The sequence below is a fragment of the Lissotriton vulgaris genome, chromosome 2_1, assembly GCF_964263255.1.
Source record: "Lissotriton vulgaris chromosome 2_1, aLisVul1.2, whole genome shotgun sequence".
Classification (NCBI taxonomy): domain Eukaryota; kingdom Metazoa; phylum Chordata; class Amphibia; order Caudata; family Salamandridae; genus Lissotriton; species Lissotriton vulgaris.
In genome coordinates this window covers 420869323-420895111 of record NC_141687.1, presented here as the reverse complement: position 1 = coordinate 420895111, position 25789 = coordinate 420869323, and the positions used below count along the sequence as shown (strand labels likewise).

Genomic DNA, 25789 nt, shown 5'->3' with positions numbered 1-25789 from the left:
CTTCTCCTAGGGTTCCTCCTCCTCCTGCGAGGGGTACCCTAAAAACACCATTCTCCCAACCTAGGGTTTAACCCCTCAGGTTGCACCGGGGTCAGAGGTGGGCTCTCCCACCCTCTGCACCCCTTCCAGAGTCCTGCTCCCTCCCAACCGGGGAGGTACCTCTGGAAGAAGAACTGGTCAGGATACTGATTACAGTAGTCCTACCCTTCAGGTCAGGCTGATCCTGAAACTGGCCTTCCAACCTCCGGTCTAAAACCTTTGGTGGAATAAATGCCTGGCACTCCAGGACTTCTGGGGACTCACATACTATTCCCCAATCACTCCTTTCGCGGGACTACTGTACCCTCCCTACTGGAGCGGTACTGCCAGACTCTAGAACCATAGAAGCTCCGCTTACAGATGCTCCAGGTCCTCTACACACTAGGAGATCTCCCTCAAGTGAACTAACAGGTAAGCTTAGGTTCCCATCCTGGTGTTCCCATAAGAAACCATCCAGGCTCTGCGGTAGGGCTTCGGGCGCTTGGGGACTCTCGGTCACACACTCACTCCTGCTCCACTGAGACAGGTAGTAAGCCCCTACACCCTCATCACTGCACTGGGACCTAGCTGGGCTACTCTCACCCTCCTCCACCACGCTGGGCTGGAGGACACCTGACCCACTATTGTTGGATCACTCACTAATGACTCCAGAGAACCTCTCACACTTTACCAGCGGTCTGCTTCCGCTACAAGCTCCCATGCCGTAGACAACCCACACCCAAACAGGTGTTGGCGCAATCCTGATGAACAATAACTGAGCAAGTGCTCTTTAACAATCATGCTGAACAATCCGTCAGACTCGTCTTTCGTGTGAGCCTTTTCCCAATCAAACAGTGCTCCACAACATTCATCCTCAAAAGTCTTCCCAAGACTGGTGAGACAGTTTCCTAAGTCTCTTGTACTTCAACCTGAACATAAGCGACACAGGTACCAAACTCTGGGAGCAGGGCGGGGAACAACTGTACTGGACACAATTACAAAATGACACCTTTCAGGAGAAGAAATACTGGACTTCACCAAAAAAAAATAATCCCCAAAATGTGGTTATCTAAAAATGTAGAGTTTTGTAGTGCGGCCTGTCGCCACTGTGGTACAGCGCAAACGCAAGTCCAATCCACACCGCTTGCCACCAATGTTAGAAATGGGATCCCTGGCTGGCCAAGGCTCGCGCCAAAGTCAGTCAGAGATCACCATTCCCAAGTCAGGGCAAGGGAGTTACACACCAAGATAACCCCTGCTCACCCTCTAGGTAACGTGACGCGAGCAGCAAGGCTAATCTCGGAGGCGATGTGTAAAGCGTTTGCGCGCGCACCCAGCAACAACACCCAAGGCCCACCACAAAGGAAACTCCACACAAGGTTATATAAAAAATAGCCTTTGTATTATAGCAAAAACACATTAGATTTACAATGTGCCAACAGGCACGGGCAGAATTTACAGGGGATTATGTACAGGACAGGGCCACATGGACCACTGTCAGGGGTATGCACTTTTTAGAATTAGCACTTGTTGTAATTTAGCACTTTGTAGGAGTAATACTTGTAGGTATAACACTTAGCACATAGACATGTAATGACTGTAGCACCAAAATAGTAAATGTAGCACACAACCAGTAATCACTGGTAAAGGGTAAATACCTCCTAAGCAACCCTAACCACCTTAGGAAAATCACGCAGGGAACTAGGACCTTTTTATCAGGACCTATACAATCACCTAAGCAGGTCACATTTAGCAAAGGGAAAGAAGCATAAAACAATCACCTAAGCAGGTCACATTTAGAAAAGGGAAAGAAGCATAAAACAATCACCTAAGCAGGTCACATTTAGCAAAGGTAAAGTAGCATAAAACAATCACCTAAGTAGGTAACATTTAGCAAAGGTAAAGAAGCATAAAACAATCACCTAAGCAGGTCACATATTAAAAGCAAAAAAAATAGGGGTGAACCTGCCATAAGGGCCAAGTCCAACAACTGCCTTTATTACACGGCGGCAAAACTAATGCACTTCCAACTAAGAGGCAATGACAAGTGCGATAGATGCCGGAGGGAGGGAGTTGAATTTTTACACGTGGCCTGGGAATGCGCCCCTGTCCGACAATACTGGGCTGAGTTGCTTGTGGCACTAGATCAGATGACAGGGTCACATATACCTGACACGCCACTCATCACAATACTGGGATACACAAAGGATGTGAAAATTAAATGAAATGAAAATGCGTTTTATAAAGCGCGAATAGCTGCCCGGAGGCGTCCTAGCGCTATGACTGAAAGGTGTTCTTACAGTTGGGCGGATGGCACAGAGAATGTGAAGACCTAATTATTGAATAAAAAAGTTTTCAAATGTTTCCTAAAGGAAGTTAGGTCTGAGTTGGACCTTAAGTGGAGGGGTAGAGTGTTCCACAGCTTGGCCACATTCAAGGTAAAAGAACGGCCTCCCGATCTGGTCCGTTTAACCTTAGGCACGACAGCAAGAAACGCGTTGGCGGACCGTAGCTGTCTGTTGGAGAGGTAGGGAGTAATCAGGGGACGATTGATTGCTGGACCAGTTTTCCAGAATGATTGATGGGCAATGCAGAGGGATTTGAAACTAATCCTGTCCCTGATAGGGAGCCAGTGCAGTGTTATTAGTCCAGGTTTGGCTGAGAGCCTACGGGGGATTTGAAGTAGGGTCCGGGCCGCACAGTTTTGAATCACTTGTAATTTCCGCAATGTGAAGTCAGGGGCTCCAAGGTAGAGTGCGTTTCCGGAGTCCAACCTAGAATGGATCAATCCCTGTACGACAGTTTGTTTGGCTTTGAATGGTACCAGGGGGAGAATCCTCCTCAACATTCTAAGAAGGCCAAAACAGGTGGCAGATAGCTTGACAGCCTGGTAGTCTAACGTTAGGGACCTATCCAGCCTAATGCCCAGGCTCTTAATGGAATTCTTGGGAGCTGGAGGGGGGGCCCAGACAGGCTGGCCAGAACGGGCCCACCGAGGATGGGGCCGAGTGTTCCAACAGCATGACCTCTGTCTTGTCCCCATTAAGTTTGAGACAAGACAGGGTCATCCAGCTGTTCACTTCACTCAGGCAACCCGCCAGATCCGCCATGGCTGCAGAGCCCTCCGTCCGCGTTAGAGAGACCACCAGCTGGGTATCGTCCGCATAGGTGATGATCTTAATACCATATGGACGGACGATCCCCGCCAGCGGCCTCATATAGACGTTAAACAACGTCGGGCTAAGCGAGGAGACCTGCGGGACTCCACAGCCCAAAGGTCTGCTAGTGGAGATAGTGTTTCCCTCAAAGACCTGGAAAGTTCTATCGCTCAGGAATGACCTGAGCCATTTCAACGCTCCTCCCTGAATCCCGATGTCATAGAGACGCTGCAATAAGATTTCATGATTTACAGTGTCAAAAGCGGCACTCAGATCGAGGAGGATGACTGTCACCGATCCTCCCCGATCTAAGATACTCCTTGTTTCCTACAGAACTGCCAACAAGGCAGATTCCGTCCCATGTTTGGGACGGAAACCCATTTGTGAGGGGTCAAGCAACTGATTATTTTCTAGAAAATTAGTGAGGAGACTGTTAATGTATTTCTCCAGTATCTTGCTGATCCAAGGGAGCAGGGAAATGGGACGGTAATTACTGAAGTTATTAATGTCCATGTTGGGTTTCTTCACCAGTGCCCTCACCCTAGCCTCTTTCCAAGCTGGTGGGATCGTTTTAGTGGAGATTGAGGCATTAAGTACCTCCAACAAAACAGGAAGGATAGTATGGCTAACAGCCTTTAAAGAGCTCGGAGGGGCAGGATCACTAGGGGAGCCTGACTTGACCTGCGCCATTAAAGTGGCCAGTAGGTCCGTATGCAACAAAGGGAACTCCTCCAGCACAGGAGACAGATTGCCTGTTGTGTTCTGCTTGGGATACGCCAAGATGTCTACTGAGGCATTTGGGATGATGGTTGAGAAGGATGAGTAGATGAGATCCACTTTGTTATGAAAAAAGTCCGCTAGATCATTACATCGGGCTTGTAAGTCATCACTATTTACGGGCGGCTGGGGAAGTTTAGTGAGGCTTTTTACAATCCGATATATCTCCTTAGAGCTGGAACTGGCTTCGGAAATCTTTTGTGTATAGTACAAGGCTTGTGCTTTCGTTATTTCCTTCTTATAATCCCTGATGGATTTCCTATACAGGGTTTTATCTAGGTCAGTATAACCCAGACGCCATTTCCTTTCTAGCCTTTTGCACTTGCGTTTAATATATCCCTGAGCTCCTCAGAGTACCAGGGGGCCGAGGTCCTAGATCTCTTTGCCAGAGTTGTCTTAGCTGGCAGTATGATGTTCAATGCTTTGGTTATCCAGTTATTGAATTCATCATTAGCTACCGAGGGGTCTACGTTAATAGATGGTGTTGTGGCTTGTAGCTCGGCGGCCCACTTGTCTAATGAGAGTTTGGACCAGTTCCGTGCGTCCCGTAACCCTGGCATCAAAGCAGGGGGTTTATGAGTGTTCCAGGTTAGAGGGACTAACCAGTGGTCCGTCCACGGGAGCGCAATGGGGAGTTCTGCCTTCAGATCGGGGCAGTTACTAAATACAGGGTCCAGCAAATGCCCTTTAGTATGTGTGGGTAGTAGGACAAGCTGAGCTAACTGTAGTGCGGACATATCAGCAATTAGCTCTTGGGCCGTATAGTCCCCAATATCATCAAAGTGCATGTTTAAATCGCCCAGCAGTGTGAAATTAGCAGAGGTGGCAGCAAGGTCTGTGACTACTGAGGGCAAGGAATCTAAGAACCGTCTAACCGATCCTCTGATTGGAGGGTCCAATCAGAAGATATGTTTCCTTGGGGTAGCTCCTGGCCAAGCGCAGGGTTGACTGTAATTGGGGAAGGGGAAGGGAACCCAAGTTCAAAAACTGACTAAATGATCTTATATTTTGTCAGGAAAAACTGAATGCATATGCTGAGCTAATGCCACCCACGTCTCGCCCGTGTGACATATGGGATCCTTTAAGAATGTAATTATTATAACGTTCAAATACATCAGCGGCAGAAACCAAGAATCCCACACTCACAGGCGTCAACAAAATAACCATTGATGGAGATATGAGAGGAGCGAGAGAAAAAAATGGGGCTGGTCGTGGAAATGGAAGGATGGACATGGGCAAAATATCAATATTGAATGCAAAGAGATATACGTAATATCATTTATCTACAAGGTGTGTGATTAATGGAATAATCTATGATGTAATCTGTACTCCATGGCCTATGCTCTTTTGAAAAATGTCAGTATCATGTTATGTCGTATGGATTAGATTGAACCTGTTATGTTTTCCTGCAAATGAAAATAACAATAAAAAGAGTTTTTGTTTAAAAAGATGTCTTTTACACTGCTCTAAAACACATGAAGGTGTCATTACAAGATAAATGATGGGTTTCTGCAAATTATGCAAGCCTATGTGGCTGTCTTCTACAACCATTATTAACCTACTTGAACTTATCATGCACTCAATATTTGCTCAGTTTAATTTAATATTCACTTGTATAAAATGAGAAAACTCATGTTCAGTGTCTTAAATACATTTAAAATATTTGTGTTCTCAGAAAGTTGTCCACAAATATACAATACCTCTGTTGGATGCTGTGTCACCTATTCAAGAGTACAACCCCAATGTTGTAGGCTAGATGTTGCAGCAGACGTGCAGTCGGTAACCTGTGATCCCATTATTATACATGCAAGGTTTAGTACTGTACCTGTCAAAAATCATCTCTAGAAGGGGGCGGGAGTAGCTGGGAGGACCCCAAATAGCACTGTCATAGTGGTAGACCTTGGCAAGTTGCAGATCTAGAAAGTTGACACCACTGATGTTGCCCCACACAATGACATCTTTCACCACTGTCAGAAAGAAGATAGAAAAAACAAACTTAGTGTTCTCCCGAAGTGAAAGGTGAATGAAACAAAATCAGTACACAGAACACGACCTGAAACAGCTACAGGTGGCACGCAAACACATGATATTGACGGATAAAGCAAACTAGCTAATGCTTTTATTTGTGTTTTTTGTAAAACACTCTTTTCCAACCTACTGTCAACTCAGACCACTTTGGGAGTAGGTGCATATTTTAGGACAGTGGTTCTTAACCTGTGGTCAAGGAACCCCTGGGGGTCCACAAAGCCTATTCAGGGGGTCTGCAACTGCTTAGAAAATGAAATAATATCAACAGATTAATAAAGTGTATGCAAATAAAGAAGCAAAATGTAAAAATGAAAATTTAAAAAACGCTCTGTAAGTGTGAAGGAAGAAATTGGAGGGTAAATATTAGGTTAGTATCCTCAGATTGATTCGTGGTAGCAGTGCATTTATTTATTTATTTATTTATTTAAAGGTTTTGTAAAGCGCGTAGTAACCCAATGAGCATCCCAGCGCTAACCTGCATCTCCAGGGGTTTCAGCCGTCTAAAGAATTATGTTTGAGGGAAGAGGAGAGTCTTTAATGATTTCCTGAACTGAAGGTGATTCGATTCTGTCCTCAGTCTTCGTGGGAGGTGATTCCAGTGTTTGGCCGTGTGGACCATTAAACAAATTATAGTATGGATGGTGAATGGCATCACTTGAATTTACAAAAATTCCAACCATACTATAAAAGTTGAATTTTGTTTTTAATATATTTGTGTGTTAATTAAATAAAACAATCCATTATTTGTGTATTTGTTCGACAAATGCTCGTTTCGGTATTTATTGTGTATTGTTTTGTGGTTAATATCATTGAAAATGTTTTGACCGCTGTTCCCATGTTCTAGTAATGACTCAATGGGGTCCCCTGGATGCCAGCAACGATTCAGTGTGGGTCCCCGGATTCCAGTAATGATTTAGTGTGGTCCTCAGAAGTCAAAACATTAAGAACCACTGGTTTGGGGAATAGTTTGACTCGGTTTAACACATGTCAGTCCTGCTAATAACTACAACTTTCTCATATTGCCCAAGGCACACAGCATTGATACGACTGATGAGCGCACAGTGTACTGTTGAACACTGGATACAACACGGTCTCCCTCCACTTTCCTGAAAACAACATGTAGAAAATGACATGAATTTTGCTCTGGTGCATAACTGGAGAAAATGTACTGTTTGTGGAATGGAGCACAATGTTGTTGATAAAGTCCGGACAATATGAACATTTATGAAACAGGGAAAAAATGAAGTGACACAAGTGCAACACTTATGACGGATTTTTAGGTCTCGCCTAGGCAGCGCGCATGCACTGCTCTAGGACATGACCTTTAGAAATTGGTCAGCTCTTTTCAAGCACTCGAGCTTGTGCTGGCATCCACCTTGCGGGAGCGAGCAGTGGCCCGCGCAGCCACGCTAATTGAAAACAGATGGCCCGCGCGCTGCTGCTTGCTCCCGCAAGGTGGTTGCCAGCACAAGCACGAGTGCGCTTGCAAGTTTTCCCAATCTCAGCTCTAGACATGGCGTTTCTCCAACCAGTCATCGCCACCCTACACAAGATAATGGTTCTTCGTGACAGACTGCTCATTACAGTTTATCCAGTTGTTGAAAGCATGTCTCCTCGTACAACCTCAGCAGGAAAAACTCAAAATATTAAGGTGACAATCCGACAACCTGGTCAGTGTGCACGAACGCTCACAGGAGGCGACCGTTCGCTTAGAAGGAGTGGACAAATGCCACACGCAAACAGGCTGCAGGCACTGTGGATTAATGACGCTGTTCTGTGCCTACCTGTGCTTAAGAATCGAACAAATAATTCGAAAATGCCATTTAACTCAGAAGATTCCTGTTTCAGACATGCATACTTCATGTTTACCTACAACTCGCTGACAGCGTCACTTGCAAGTTTTCCCAATCTCAGCTCTAGACACGGTGTTTCTCCAACCCGTCATCGCCACCCTACACAATTTAATGGCAACCTGCTCTCCATGTTTTCACACCCTCCCACAGAGCTCTCACACACAATTGGTTTGGCTCCTTGTTCTTGGTTGAAATAACACCTAGGTTAGCGGCGTTAATTCTCAGAATAGAGTTAATTTTGCACAGCTTGACAAATCCCACAGGCAACCCGGTTAACTCCCTGGGATTTGCATAGCAAAGGAAGAGAACCTTTCCTGCTTAGCCTTGTGGCATGTGTTAAAATAAGACAAACAGTGTCTATGGCCCCAAATGTAAACGCCAGGGGTGGGTAGTGATGTGTTGCTCAAATTCAAGGAATATCACAAAATACAAACAGAGTGTTTCACTTCTAGCTCCGTGCCAATTAATGCCCCCTTCCCTTTTAGATTTCTTGTTGAGGTGACACAGACACGCACCATGCTCCGCGCCAGCCTTGACGCTCGCATCCACGTGGCTACCAGTGGTACTTTTCAGGCAAACTGTGGCCTGAATTGAAGTTGGGTGGTAATACAAGGAGGATCCGCACGCGTGGATTCTCCTCTGAATTTAGCACGGCCTGAAAAAAGTGGACTATTTTCCATGAGTACCTAATTCTAAAACGGGGGCACTTATGCGCCTGTCTTGCTTCGCTAAACTCACAGTTCATGCCCTAGGTCTGTGTGATGGACTAGCATGCATTCCGCCGGCCTCTGTGTTTAAAAGTCAGCCTGGCTGGTCTAGGTATTGACTTATAGTCCTAACCCCGTTTTCAGGATTTCAAGATTACTCAGCGAGTTATCTCCCGCTACTAACATCTGTGGTGATCTGCAGGGCACAAGTTCAAATCATACCAAGACTAACTCAGCCATTTAAGTTGGGTAAACCCTTTCCCGCTTCCCACAGTGCTTATAAGCTGCAGAGCTGCAGTTAAGAAGCACTACATAAAAACAAATTGTTTTTATCTACAGGTCCAACAAACCGTTCAGCCTTAGCTTACAAATCCGTACTGGCAAAACATTTGCAAGACCTATATTAAATGTTCTTGTAAAATTTGTCTAGTTACAAGGTTCTAGAATTCAGATGCATGAGTTTTGAACTATAAATTAATGTTTTAATCGGCAATTCCCCTGACTCTCACCGACTCTCAGACTGACTTACTCTCTCTCTCTCACTGACTCTCTCTCACTGACTGACTCTTAATCTCTCTCTCAGACTACCTGACTCACTCACTGACTGATTCTCTCACTCTCTATCTCACTGACTGACTCTCTCACTTTCTCTCTCACTGACTGACTCTCTCACACTGACTGACTCACTGCCTGACTCACTGACTCTCTCTCTCACTGACTGACTGACTCTCTCACTGACTCACTGACTGACTGACTGACTCTCGCTCTATCTCACTGACTGATTCTCACTCTCTCTCTCACTGACTGACTCACTCTCTCACTGACTGACTGACTGACTCACTCACTGACTCTCTCACTGACTGACTGACTCTCGCTCTCTCTCACTGACTGACTCTTAATTTCTCTGTCACTGACTGACTGACTCACTGACCGACTCATTCTCTCTCACTGACAGACTGACTCTCACTGACTTACTGACTCTCTCACTCTATCTCACTGACTAACTCTCTCACTGACTGACTGACTTTCTCACTGACTGACTGATTCTCACTGACTTATTTTCTCATTTAATCTCTCACTCTCTCTCACACCGACTGACTGACTCTCAATCTCTCTCTCTCACTGACTGACGCACTCACTCTCTCAATGGCTGACAGACTCTCACTGACTCTCTGACTGACTGACTCTCTCACTCACTCACTCTCAGTGACTGACTCTCTCAATCACTGTCTCTCTGACTGACTCTCTCTCACTGACTGACTATCTGACCCTCTCTCTCTCACGGACTGACGTTTTCTCTCACTAACTGACTCTCTCTCTCACTGACCGACTCTCTCACTCTCTCTCACTGACTGACTCTCTCTCACTGACTCTCTCTCTCTCACTGACTGACTTTCTCACTGACTCTCTCTCACACTGACTAACTGACTCTCTCACTGACTGACTGACTGACTGCCTCTCCATGACTGTTATAAAAGTACTATTTCCCAACCTTCACCCTCTGAGTCTTTATGCCCACCCCGCCTCCCCCCCATTAAAAAAACCCATAACAAGCAACCATTGCGACAGGCAGATAGAAGTTGCCAGTATTGAAAGGACAAAAAAACTCAAGACACTATTTATTGTTAATACTTTTTTAATATGGTCAGTCAGTTGTATATAATGCTTCTTGGTCACATATAAGGTAACAAAAATGCTTCTGACACTTCTTTATTATAACTTTTCAGCATGCTGAACACTTCTGTACAGCACAGCTTAAAGACATAGGCAAAGTAAATATCGCTGGCTAAACACTTATAAGGTCCCAAAGGCGAGACCTATTGGCTATGCCAATGCGTGTTTGTTTAGGAATCAGTTTACCTGTGAAATACTCTTTTTAACAAAGGAAAACTCGATCCATGAATAAACAAATTTGATAATCCAATGAAGCTAACTAACTGCAAACAAAATGTGCTGCCATTGTAATTGTAAACGATGGAAACTCATGTTACCTAAAAGAAAGTTTCATTTTCACTTTACAAAAGCACCAACGAATTTGGTTAATTCCTAAAAAGATAAGCACAGACAACACAGAGAAAAGGCTGTTGGGTGGGTTGATTCATAAACTGGAGTAAATCTTGTTTTCTCCATTAGCGATAACACAAGTCACTTTGAGGTGGAAAAGTGAGAGCGATCAATTTCAGACTTAATGTGATCTGCACCTTGGTGTGCAGTGATGCATTTCACATGATCTGTGCCAACCGACAGGCCCTCTCTGATGATCCGGAGTGCCGTTTCTTCAGGCTCAGTGGTTTATGTTATGGAAGGACTTCTGACATCAGTTGCTCTGGTTCCCGCTTGACTTTTAGCCTATTTTTAGTTTTCCCTTACACCTTAGATCATGTCATGACATTGGTTCCTTACATTATGAGTGATGGGGTGACACGTATTACTGTATTTGTCCTTTTTAGCATTTATTGGTCAGATTGCATCCCTCCTCACGTGCATTGTCTTTGTGCGTCAGAGTAAAACATTTCAGCTTGATACTTTGAGGTGCCCGTGCCTGCAAAAGGGCATTTAGCTCATTCACTACCAAAAGGTCCACGGGTGGTAGATTACCTTTCCTTCCTGGACCTCAGGCGCTTTCGCAGCACCACCTGTTTGCCTGTCACTACTGCCCTACTTCTTCTTTATCTCCACTGTGCTTCTTGCAGCTGCTGCCAGCCTACCATTCGGTGGGACAGGCGCTTCACGTCCAGCTACTCGGCATGAACTTCTGTGCCATGACTGCAGTTCTGAAAATCATGTCATGTGCAGCAGTTTTTGTCTTCCTGAATGGTTGTAGCCGTCTACTGTTTCAAAATCCTTGGAAATGGGCAGTTTTTTAGGTCTCGCCTGATCCAGCGCATGTGCTGCCTGTCCGAGACATTTAGTAGGTGAGTTTTCAAAGTGCTACTGCTGGCAACTGCTTGCATTGACACGAGCGTGCACGCGCGTAGCCGCCATCTGTCTCCTTCGTCAAAGGTCATTAAGTAGCTTGTTTTTATTTCCCGTGCTTTCCCCTTTGCATCCGTCGGATCACTTTCACTTTCGTTTGAATCCAAATGTAAATTACCATGGTGTGCAAACTTTTTCGAGTTGCATCAAAATAGTCTTATTATTATTAGTCTTATGAATAAACTTATTGGTCTCAAACTTTGTAGTCTCTTCCGTGCACGACCACGTATTTACTCTGCTCGTCCATGCCTACCAACTATACAAATTGGTATCGGGCTTAATTTAATGGCTCCCAACACGCAACACAACTTCCATGGATTACAGTACGCACACATATACAACCACACACACACACAACCACACACAACCACAACCAAAACCACAACCAAACACACAACCACACCCACACACACAACCACAACCACACAAACCACACACAACCATACCCGCAACCACACACACACATACAACCACAAACAAAACCACAACCACACACACAGCTACACACACACACTCAACCACACACACACACAACCACACACACAACCACACACACACAGACCCACAACCATACACAACCACACACACAACCACACACACACCCAACCACACACAAACACAACCACACACACAAACATACCCACAACCACACCCACAACCACACACACAACCATACACACACACACACACACACAACCACACACAACCATACACCGCACAACCATACACACAACCACACACACAACCACACAAACACATACAACCATACACACAACCACACACACACAACCACACACACACAACCACACACACAACCGCACACAACCATACATCAAACCACACACACAATCACACGCAACCACACACAACCACACACACAACCAGACCCACAACCACACCCACACCCACAACCACACACACAACCACCCACAAACTCACACACACAACCACACCCACACAACCACAACCCACACGCAACCACAAACACAACCACACACACATACACAACTACAGACAACCGCACACAACCACGAACAATCACAACCACACACGGACCCACATACACAACACCACACACAACCACAAACACAACCACACCCACACACAACCACAACCCCCACACAACCACGCACACACACAACCACACACAATCACAACCACACACAACCCCACACACACAGCCACAACCACACACACAGAACCACACATACTAACACAACCTCACACACAACCACACACTAACACAACTACACACACAAACACCCACACACAACCACAAACACAACCACAACCACACACACAACCACACAACCACACCCACAACCACACACACACCCACAACCACAACCACACACAAACAACTACACACACACAACCACACCCACAACCACACAACCACACACAAAACTACACACACACAACTACACCCACACCCACACACACGATCACACTAAAAGCACACAAAAAATCACAACCACACACACATCCACACACACAAACACACACACAACCACACACATAAAACCACACACACAACCACACACACACACACACACAACTACATCCACAACCACACACACGATCACACACAACCACACACACTACCGCACCCACCACCACACACACAACCACACTCACAACCACACCCACAACCACACACAAAACCACAACCACACCCACACACACAACCACAACCACACACCCACAACCACACAACCACAACCCACATACAAACACTACACCCAACCACATACACAACCACAGATAACCGCACACACAACCACACACAATCACAACCACACGCAAATCCACACACACAACACCACAACCATGCCCAACTACACACACAACCACACACACACACACAACCATACACACACAACCAGACACACAACCACACACACAACCACACACACACATACAAACACACACAACCATACACACAACCACACACACACAACCACACACACACAACCGCACACAACCATACAACCACACACACAACTAGACCCAAAACCACACACACAACCACACAGACAACCACACACAAAACCACACCCACACACACAACCCCCATAACCACAACCCACACGCAACCACAAACACAACCACACACACATACACAACCACAGACAACCGCACACAACCACAACCACACACAGACCCACACACAACACCACACACAACCACAACCACACCCACACACACAACCACAACCCCCACACAACCACAGACACAACCACGCACACAACCACACACAATCACAACCACACACAACCCCACACACAACCACACACACAGAACCACACATACTAACATACCCACACAAACAATCACACACTCACACAACCACACACAACTACACACACAAACACCCACAACCACACACACACAACCACAAACATAACCACACACATAACCACACACACACAACCACACCCACAACCACACACACACCCAGACACACACACAATCCCAACCACACACACAACCACACCCACAACCACACACACACCACACACAACCAGACACACACAACCACACACACACACACACACACACACTCACATACCACACAAAAAGCATACAGAAAATCACAACCACACACACAACCACACACACACAACCCCACACAACCACACACACAACCACACACACAACCACACACCACACACACAACCACACACACAACCACATCCACAACCACACACACAATCACACAATCAAAAACACAACCACACCCACACACACAACCACAACTACACACACACAACCACACACAATCACAACCACACACAAACCCACACACACACACCACACACAACCACAACCACACACACAACCACACACACACACCCAACCACAACCCACACACACATCCACGCACAACCACAACCACACACACACAACCACACACTAACACACACACAACCACACACTAACACAACCACACACAACTACACACACAAACACCCACAACCACACACACACAACCACAAACACAACCACACAAACAACCACACACACAGCCACACACACGCACATGTTGGACAGGCCACATGAAGGGCTCGCTCCCTCCCCGCATGGCAGAGCCCGGACATCAGCTCTCCAGGTGCTACCCACAGAAGCAACCCACACCCCGTCCCCTACGGGACTCCTACTCCCGGACATCTCTGTATCCCGGGCCCGGGCCACCGTCAGCACCATTGCCCAGCCCAGCTGCCATCTTGGACACTGCACCACGAGGCCGCACGGCCTCAGCTCGACCCCAACCCTGGGCCTGGCCAGGCCCCGACATCCCGGCACCACCATCCACCCAGGAGGTGAACGGACCACTTGGCAGGTCAATGGGAGAAAGAAGTGTCGATGGCTCTCCCCCGCCAGGTGCCGATCGCCCCCAGCCTCCCCGGGCGCTGGCTCCACCCCCCTGCTGGGTGTCTGGACTCCCTCATCCCAGACCTTCCGACCTCCAAGTGCGAGGGTCCGGACATCAAAGGCCGCCAGACCTATAACTGGGGCAGCTCCAGAGCAGGAGGGCAGTTGTATCCTGGAGTCGAGAGACACCGAGAAGAACTCATCGTTGACGGACTGCTGGCCACCAAACCACACAACCACACACACAGCCACACAAACAACCACACACACAACCACACACAAGCACACCCGCAACCACACACACAACCACACCCACACACAACCACACCAACACCACACACAACCACACACACAACCACACCCACACACAACCACAACTACACACCCACAACCACACCCACACAACCACAACCCAAACACTACCACAAACACAACCACACCCAACCACACACACATACACAACCACAGACAACTGCACACACAACCACACACAATCACAACCACACCCACACACACACAACCACAACCCACACAGGACCACAAACACAACCACACACACACAACCACACACAACCACACAATCACAACCACACACAACCTCACACACAACCACACACACTAACACAACCACACACAATCACACACTAACACAACCACACACACCTACACACACAAAAACCCACAACCACACTCACACAACCACACTCACACAAACACAACCACACACACAACCAGACACACACACGCAACCACACACACAACCACACACACAGACATACAACCACACACACAGACATACAACCACACACACAGACATACAACCACACACAACCACACCCACAACCACACCCACACAACTACACACACGCACAACACACACAACACACACACCCACACAAGACCACACACAACCACACACTCGCACACAACCACACACATCCATACAACCACACACACAAACACACAAAAAACCACAACCACACACACAACCACACATACACACCCACACACACAACCACACCCACAACCAACCACACACACACAACCACACACACACACACACGCCCACACACACAACCACACACAAATACACCAAACCACACAACCACACACACAGCCACACAAACAACCACACACACAACCACACACACAGACATAAAACCACACACAACCACAACCACACCCACACAACCACACCCACGCAACTACACACACACAACCACACACACAACCACACACACACACACCCACACAAGACCACACACAACCACACACTCACACACAACCACACACACAGCCACACACACAACCACACACAACCCCACACACAACCACACACACTAACACAACCACACACAATCACACACTAACACAACCACACACACCTACACACACAAAAACCCACAACCACACTCACACAACCACACTCACACAACCACAAACACAACCACACACACAACCAGACACACACACACAACCACACACACAACCACACACACAGACATACAACCACACACACAGACATACAACCACACACAACCACACCCACAACCACACCCACACAACTACACACACACACAGCACACACAACACACACACCCACACAAGACCACACACAACCACACACTGGCACACAACCACACACATCCACACAACCACACACACAAACACACAAAAACCACAACCACACACACAACCACACATACACACCCACACACACAACCACACCCACAACCAACCACACACACAACCACACACACACACACGCCCACACACATAACCACACACAAATACACCAAACCACACAACCACACACACAGCCACACAAACAACCACACACACAACCACACACAGACATAAAACCACACACAACCACACCCACACAACCACACCCATGCAACTACACACACACAACCACACACACAACCACACACACACAACCACACCCACACACACCCACACAAGACCACACACAACCACACACTCACACACAACCACACACACAGCCACACACACAACCACACAAAAACACACAAAAAACCACAACCACACACAAAACCACACACACAACCACACACACACAACCACAAACACACAACCACACACACAACCACACACACACAACCACACACACACACACCACACAAGACCACACACACAACCACACACAAAACCACACAACCACACAAACAGCCACACACACAACTACACAAAAAACACACAAAAAAGACACAACCACACACAAACACACCCACACACACACAACCACACCCACAACCAAACCCAAACCCACACACAATCACACACACAACCACATACACACAACCACAACCACAACCACCCACAAACACAACCACACCACAAGAACCACACACAACCACAACCACACACACACCCACACACACACAAGAACACACACACAACCACACACTCACACACAACCGCACCAAACCACACAACCACACACACACCCACACAAGACCACAAACACAACCACACACACACACACAACCACACAGACAACCACACACACAAAACTGCACACACACAACCAAACAACCACACACACACAACCACACACACACACACACCCACACAAGACCACACACACAACCACAAGCAAATACACCAAACCACACAACCACACACACAGCCACACAAACAACCACATACACAACCACACACAAGCACACCCGCAATCACACACACAACCACACCCACACACAACCACACCAACACCACACACAACCACATCCACACACAACCGCAACTACACACCCACAACCACACCCACACAACCACAACCCAAACACAACCACAAACACAACCCCACCCAACCACACACACATACACAACCACAGACAACTGCACACACAACCACAACTGTAAATGTAAATGTATAGGCATTTATATAGCGCACTACTTACCCGGAGGGTCCCAAGGCGCTTCGACCGCTGCGAAACCCTTCCTGGCTTCCCTGAGAGATGATCCCTTAATGGGTATCTCCAGGGTGAGACCAGGCATCCCGGCGGTCTGGTGGGGCCGTTAGTGAGGATGAGGCAAGCTAATGCCCAGAGTTGCCGAGTGTGATCGCTGATCAGAGTGGGCACCGAGGAGAGAGAATTATCAAGTCCGCTGACCCTGGTCCGGAAACCTGCCGCGCCGGGAATCGAACCCTGGTCCCGGGCCGTCCTCTGCTCTCGGGTTTGCCGCCTCCAACCAGTGAGCCACACTACCTCACTCACCACACCCACACACACACACACAACCACAACCCACACACGACCACAAACACAACCACACACACACAACCACACACAACCACACAATCACAACCACACACAACCCCACACACAACCCCACACAACCACACACACTAACACAACCACACACAACCACACACTAACACAACCACACACACCTACACACACAAAAACCCACAACCACACTCACACAACCACAAACACAACCACACACACAACCAGACACACACACACAACCACCCACACAGACATACAACCACACACACAGACATACAACCACACACACAGACATACAACAACACACACAACCACACCCACAACCACACCCACACAACTACACACACACACAACACACACACCCACACAGGACCACACACAACCACACACTCACACACAACCACACACATCCACACAACCTACACACACAAACACACAAAAAACCACAACCACACACACAACTACACATACACACCCACACACACACCCACACCCACAACCAAACAACCACACACACACAACCACACACACACACACACACCCACACAAGACCACACACACAACCACACACAAATACACCAAACCACACAACCACACACACAGCCACACAAACAACCACACACAACCACACACACAGCCACACACACAGACATAAAACCACACACAACCACAACCACACACACAATCACACAATCAAAAACACAATCAAACCCACACACACAACCACAACTACACACACACAACCACACACAATCACAACCACACACAAATCCACACACACACACCACACACAACCACAACCACACACACAACCACACGCACACACCCAACCACAACCCACACACAACCACACACACATCCACACACAACCACAACCACACACAACCACAAATCACAACCACGCATAACCACACACACACAACCACACACAACCACACATTAACACAACCACACACAACTACACACACACAAACACCCACAACCACACACACACAACCACAAACACAACCACACAAACAACCACACACACAACCACACACACGCACACATACAACCACACACCACACCCATACAACCACACACACATACAACCACACACCCCCACACACACAACCACACACCCTCACACACACACAACCACACACTCACACCAAACCACACAACCACACACACAACCACAACCACACACACAGAACCACACACACTAACATAACCACACACACAACCACACACTAACACAACCACACACAACTACACACACAAACACCCACAACCACACACACAACCACAAACAAACAATCACACACACACAACCACACAACCATACCCACAACCACACACACATACAACCACACACACACACAACCACACCCACAACCACACCCACACAACCACACACAACCACGCATACAACTACACACACACAACCACACACACACCCACACACACAAGACCACACACACAACCACACACTCACACACAACCACACCAACCCAGACAACCACACACACACCCACACCCACACACAAGACCACAAACACAACCACACACGCACACAACCACACACACAACCACACACACAACCACACACACAACCAAACAACCACACACACACAACCACACACACACACACACAAGACCACACACACAACCACACACAAATACACCAAACCACACAACGACACACACAGCCACACAAACAACCACACACACAACCACACACAAGCACACCCGCAACCACACACACAATCACACCCACACACAACCACACCAACACCACACACAACCACACACACAACCACACCCACACACACAACCACAACTACACACCCACAACCACACCCATACAAACACAACCCAAACACAACCACAAACACAACCACACCCAACCACACACACATACACAACCACAGACAACTGCACACACAACCACACACAATCACAACCACGCCCACACACACACAACCACAACCCACACAGGACCACAAACACAACCACACACACACAACCACAACCACACACATCCACACAATCACAACCACACACAACCCCACACACACTAACACAACCACACACAATCACACACTAACACAACCACACACACCTACACACACAAAAACCCACAACCACACTCACACAACCACAAACACAACCACACACACAACCAGACACACACACACAACCACACACACAGACATACAACCACACACACAGACATACAACCACACACACAGACATACAACCACACACACAACACACCCACAACCACACCCACAAAACTACACACACACACAACACACACAACAACACACACACCCACACAAGACCACACACTCGCACACAACCACACACAACCACACACATCCACACACACACAAACACACAAAAAACCACAACCACACACACAACCACACATACACACCCACACACAACCACACCCACAACCAACCACACACACACACCCACACACACAACCACACACAAATACACCAAACCACACAACCACACACACAGCCACACAAACAACCACACACACAACCACACACACAGACATAAAACCACACACAACCACAACCACACCCACACCACACCCACACAACTACACACACACACACAACCACACACACAACCACACACACACCCACCCACACACACCCCCACACAAGACCACACACTCACATACAACCACACACACAGCCACACACAAACACACAAAAAACCACAACCACACACAAAACCACACACACAACCACACACACACAACCACAAACACACAACCACACACACACACAACCACACACAACCACACACACACACCACACACACACACACAACCACACACACACACTACACAAGACGACACACACAACCACACACAAAACCACACAACCACACACACAGCCACACACACAACTACACAAAAACACACAAAAAAAACACAACCACACACACAACCACACACACAATCACACCCACACACACAACCACACCCACAACCAAACCCACACACAATCACACACACAACCACATACACACAACCACAACCACAACCACCCACAAACACAACCACACCACAAGAACCACACACACAACCACAACCACACACACACCCACACACACACAAGACCACACACACAACCACACACTCACACACAACCGCACCAAACCACACAACCACACACACACCCACACAAGCCCACAAACACAACCACACACACACACACAACCACACACACAAAACCACACACACAACCACACACACAACCAAACAACCACACACACACACACAAGACCACACACACACCCACACACAAATACACCAAACCACACAACCACACACAAGCACACCCGCAACCACACACACAACCACACCCACACACAACCACACCAACACCACACACAACCACAACTACACACCCACAACCACACCCACACAACCACAACCCAAACACAACCACAAACACAACCACACCCAACCACACACACATACACAACCACAGACAACTGCACACACAACCACACACAATCACAACCACACCCACACACACACAACCACACATACACACCCACACACACAACCACACCCACAACCAACCACACACACACAACCACACACACACACACACCCACACACACAACCACACAAGAATACACCAAACCGCACAACCACACACACAGCCACACAAACAACCACACACACAACCACACACACAGACATAAAACCACACACAACCACAACCACACCCACACCACACCCACACAACTACACACACACAACCACACACACAACCACACACACACAACCACACACACACCCACCCACACACACACCCACACAAGACCACACACTCACATACAACCACACACACAGCCACACACACAACCACACAAAAACACACAAAAAACCACAACCACACACAAAACCACACACACAACCACACACACACAACCACAAACACACAACCACACACACACAACCACACACACACACAACCACACACACACACACACACAACCACACACACACCACACACACACACACACACACAACCACACACACACAACCACACACACACACTACACAAGACCACACACACAACCACACACAAAACCACACAGCCACACACACAACTACACAAAAACACACAAAAAAACACAATCACACCCACACACAACCACACCAACACCACACACAACCACACACACAACCACACCCACACACACACACAACCACAACTACACACCCACAACCACACCCATACAACCACAACCCAAACACAACCACAAACACAACCACACCCAACCACACACACATACACAACCACAGACAACTGCACACACAACCACACACAATCACAACCACGCCCACACACACACAACCACAACCCACACAGGACCACAAACACAACCACACACACACAACCACAACCACACACATCCACACAATCACAACCACACACAACCCCACACACAACCACACACACTAACATAACCACACACAATCACACACTAACACAACCACACACACCTACACACACAAAAACCCACAACCACACTCACACAACCACAAACACAACCACACACACAACCAGACACACACACACAACCACACACACAGACATACAACCACACACACAGACATACAACCACACACACCGACATACAACCACACACACAACACACCCACAACCACACCCACACAACTACACACACACACAACACACACAACAACACACACACCCACACAAGACCACACACTCGCACACAACCACACACAACCACACACACACAAACACACAAAAAACCACAACCACACACAACCACACATAGACACCCACACACACAACCACACCCACAACCAACCACACACACACACCCACACACACAACCACACACAAATACACCAAACCACACAACCACACACACAGCCACACAAACAACCACACACACAACCACACACACAGACATAAAACCACACACAACCACACCCACACCACACCCACACAACTACACACACACACACAACCACACACACAACCACACACACACACAACCACACACACACCCACCCACACACACACACGCCCACACAAGACCACACACTCACATACAACCACACACACAGCCACACACAACCACACACAATCACAACCACACCCACACACACACAACCACACACACAAACAACCACACCCACAACCAACCACACACACACAACCACACACACACACACCCACACACACAACCACACAAGAATACACCAAACCGCACAACCACACACAGCCACACAAACAACCACACACACAACCACACACACAGATATAAAACCACACACAACCACAACCACACCCACACCACACCCACACAACTACACACACACAACCACACACACAACCACACACACACAACCACACACACACCCACCCACACACACACCCACACAAGACCACACACTCACATACAACCACACACACAGCCACACACACAACCACACAAAAACACACAAAAAACCACAACCACACACAAAACCACACACACAACCACACACACAACCACAAACACACAACCACACACACAGACAACCACACACACACACAACCACACACACACACACCACACGCACACACACACACACAACCACACACACACACCACACACACACACACACACACACACGCACACACACACGACCACGCACACACACTACACAAGACCACACACACAACCACACACAAAACCACACAGCCACACACACAACTACACAAAACACACAAAAAAACACAATCACACCCACACACAACCACACCAACACCACACACAACCACACACACAACCACACCCACACACACACACAACCACAACTACACACCCACAACCACACCCATACAACCACAACCCAAACACAACCACAAACACAACCACACCCAACCACACACACATACACAACCACAGACAACTGCACACACAACCACACACAATCACAACCACGCCCACACACACACAACCACAACCCACACAGGACCACAAACACAACCACACACACACAACCACAACCACACACATCCACACAATCACAACCACACACAACCCCACACACAACCACACACACTAACACAACCACACACAATCACACACTAACACAACCACACACACCTACACACACAAAAACCCACAACCACACACACACAACCAGACACACACACACACAACCACACACACAGACATACAACCACACACACAGACATACAACCACACACACAGACATACAACCACACACACAGACATACAACCACACACACAACACACCCACAACCACACCCACACAACTACACACACACACAACACACACAACAACACACACACCCACACAAGACCACACACTCGCACACAACCACACACAACCACACACACACAAACACACAAAAAACCACAACCACACATACAACCACACATACACACCCACACACACAACCACACCCACAACCAACCACACACACACACCCACACACACAACCACACACAAATACACCAAACCACACAACCACACACACAGCCACACAAACAACCACACACACAACCACACACACAGACATAAAACCACACACAACCACAACCACACCCACACAACTACACACACACACACAACCACACACACAACCACACACACACCCACCCACACACACGCCCACACAAGACCACACACTCACATACAACCACACACACAGCCACACACAAACACACAAAAAAACACAACCACACAAAAACCACACACACAACCACACACACACAACCACACACACACACAACCACACACACACAACCACACACACACACTACACAAGACCACACACACAACCACACACAAAACCACACAACCACACACACAGCCACACACACAACTACACAAAAACACACAAAAAAACACAACCACACACACAACCACACACACAATCACAACCACACACAACCACACCCACACACACACACACACACACAACCACACCCACAACCAAACCCACACACAATCACACACACAACCACATACACACAACCACAACCACCCACAAACACAACCACACCACAAGAACCACACACACCCACACACACAACCACAACCACACACACACCCACACACACACAAGACCACACACACAACCACACACTCACACACAACCGCACCAAACCACACAACCACACACACACCCACACAAGACCACAAACACAACCACACACACATCCACACACACAACCACACACACAACCACACACACAAAACCACACACACAACCACACACACAACCAAACAACCACACACAAGACCACACACACACCCACACACACAACCACACACAAGCACACCCGCAACCACACACACAACCACACCCACACACAACCACATCAACACCACACACAACCACACACACAACCACAACTACACACCCACAACTACACCCACACAACCACAACCCAAACACAACCACAAACACAACCACACCCAACCACACACACATACACAACCACAGACAACTGCACACACAACCACACACAATCACAACCACACCCACACACACACAACCACACATACACACCCACACACACAACCACACCCACAACCAACCACACACACACAACCACAC

The 25789-nt window shown here is 47.7% G+C and overlaps 1 protein-coding gene across 2 annotated transcripts in view; it reads right to left on the bottom strand.

Annotated features, from left to right (window-relative positions):
* Positions 1 to 25789, bottom strand: part of MDH1B (malate dehydrogenase 1B) — a 293136-nt gene that overhangs the window by 139820 nt on the left and 127527 nt on the right. For both annotated transcript variants that reach the window (XM_086955317.1, XM_086955316.1), the window contains exon 6: positions 5779 to 5920. In XM_086955317.1, coding sequence (XP_086811443.1) covers positions 5779 to 5920 — 142 coding nt within the window. The remainder of the gene's footprint in view (positions 1 to 5778; positions 5921 to 25789) is intronic.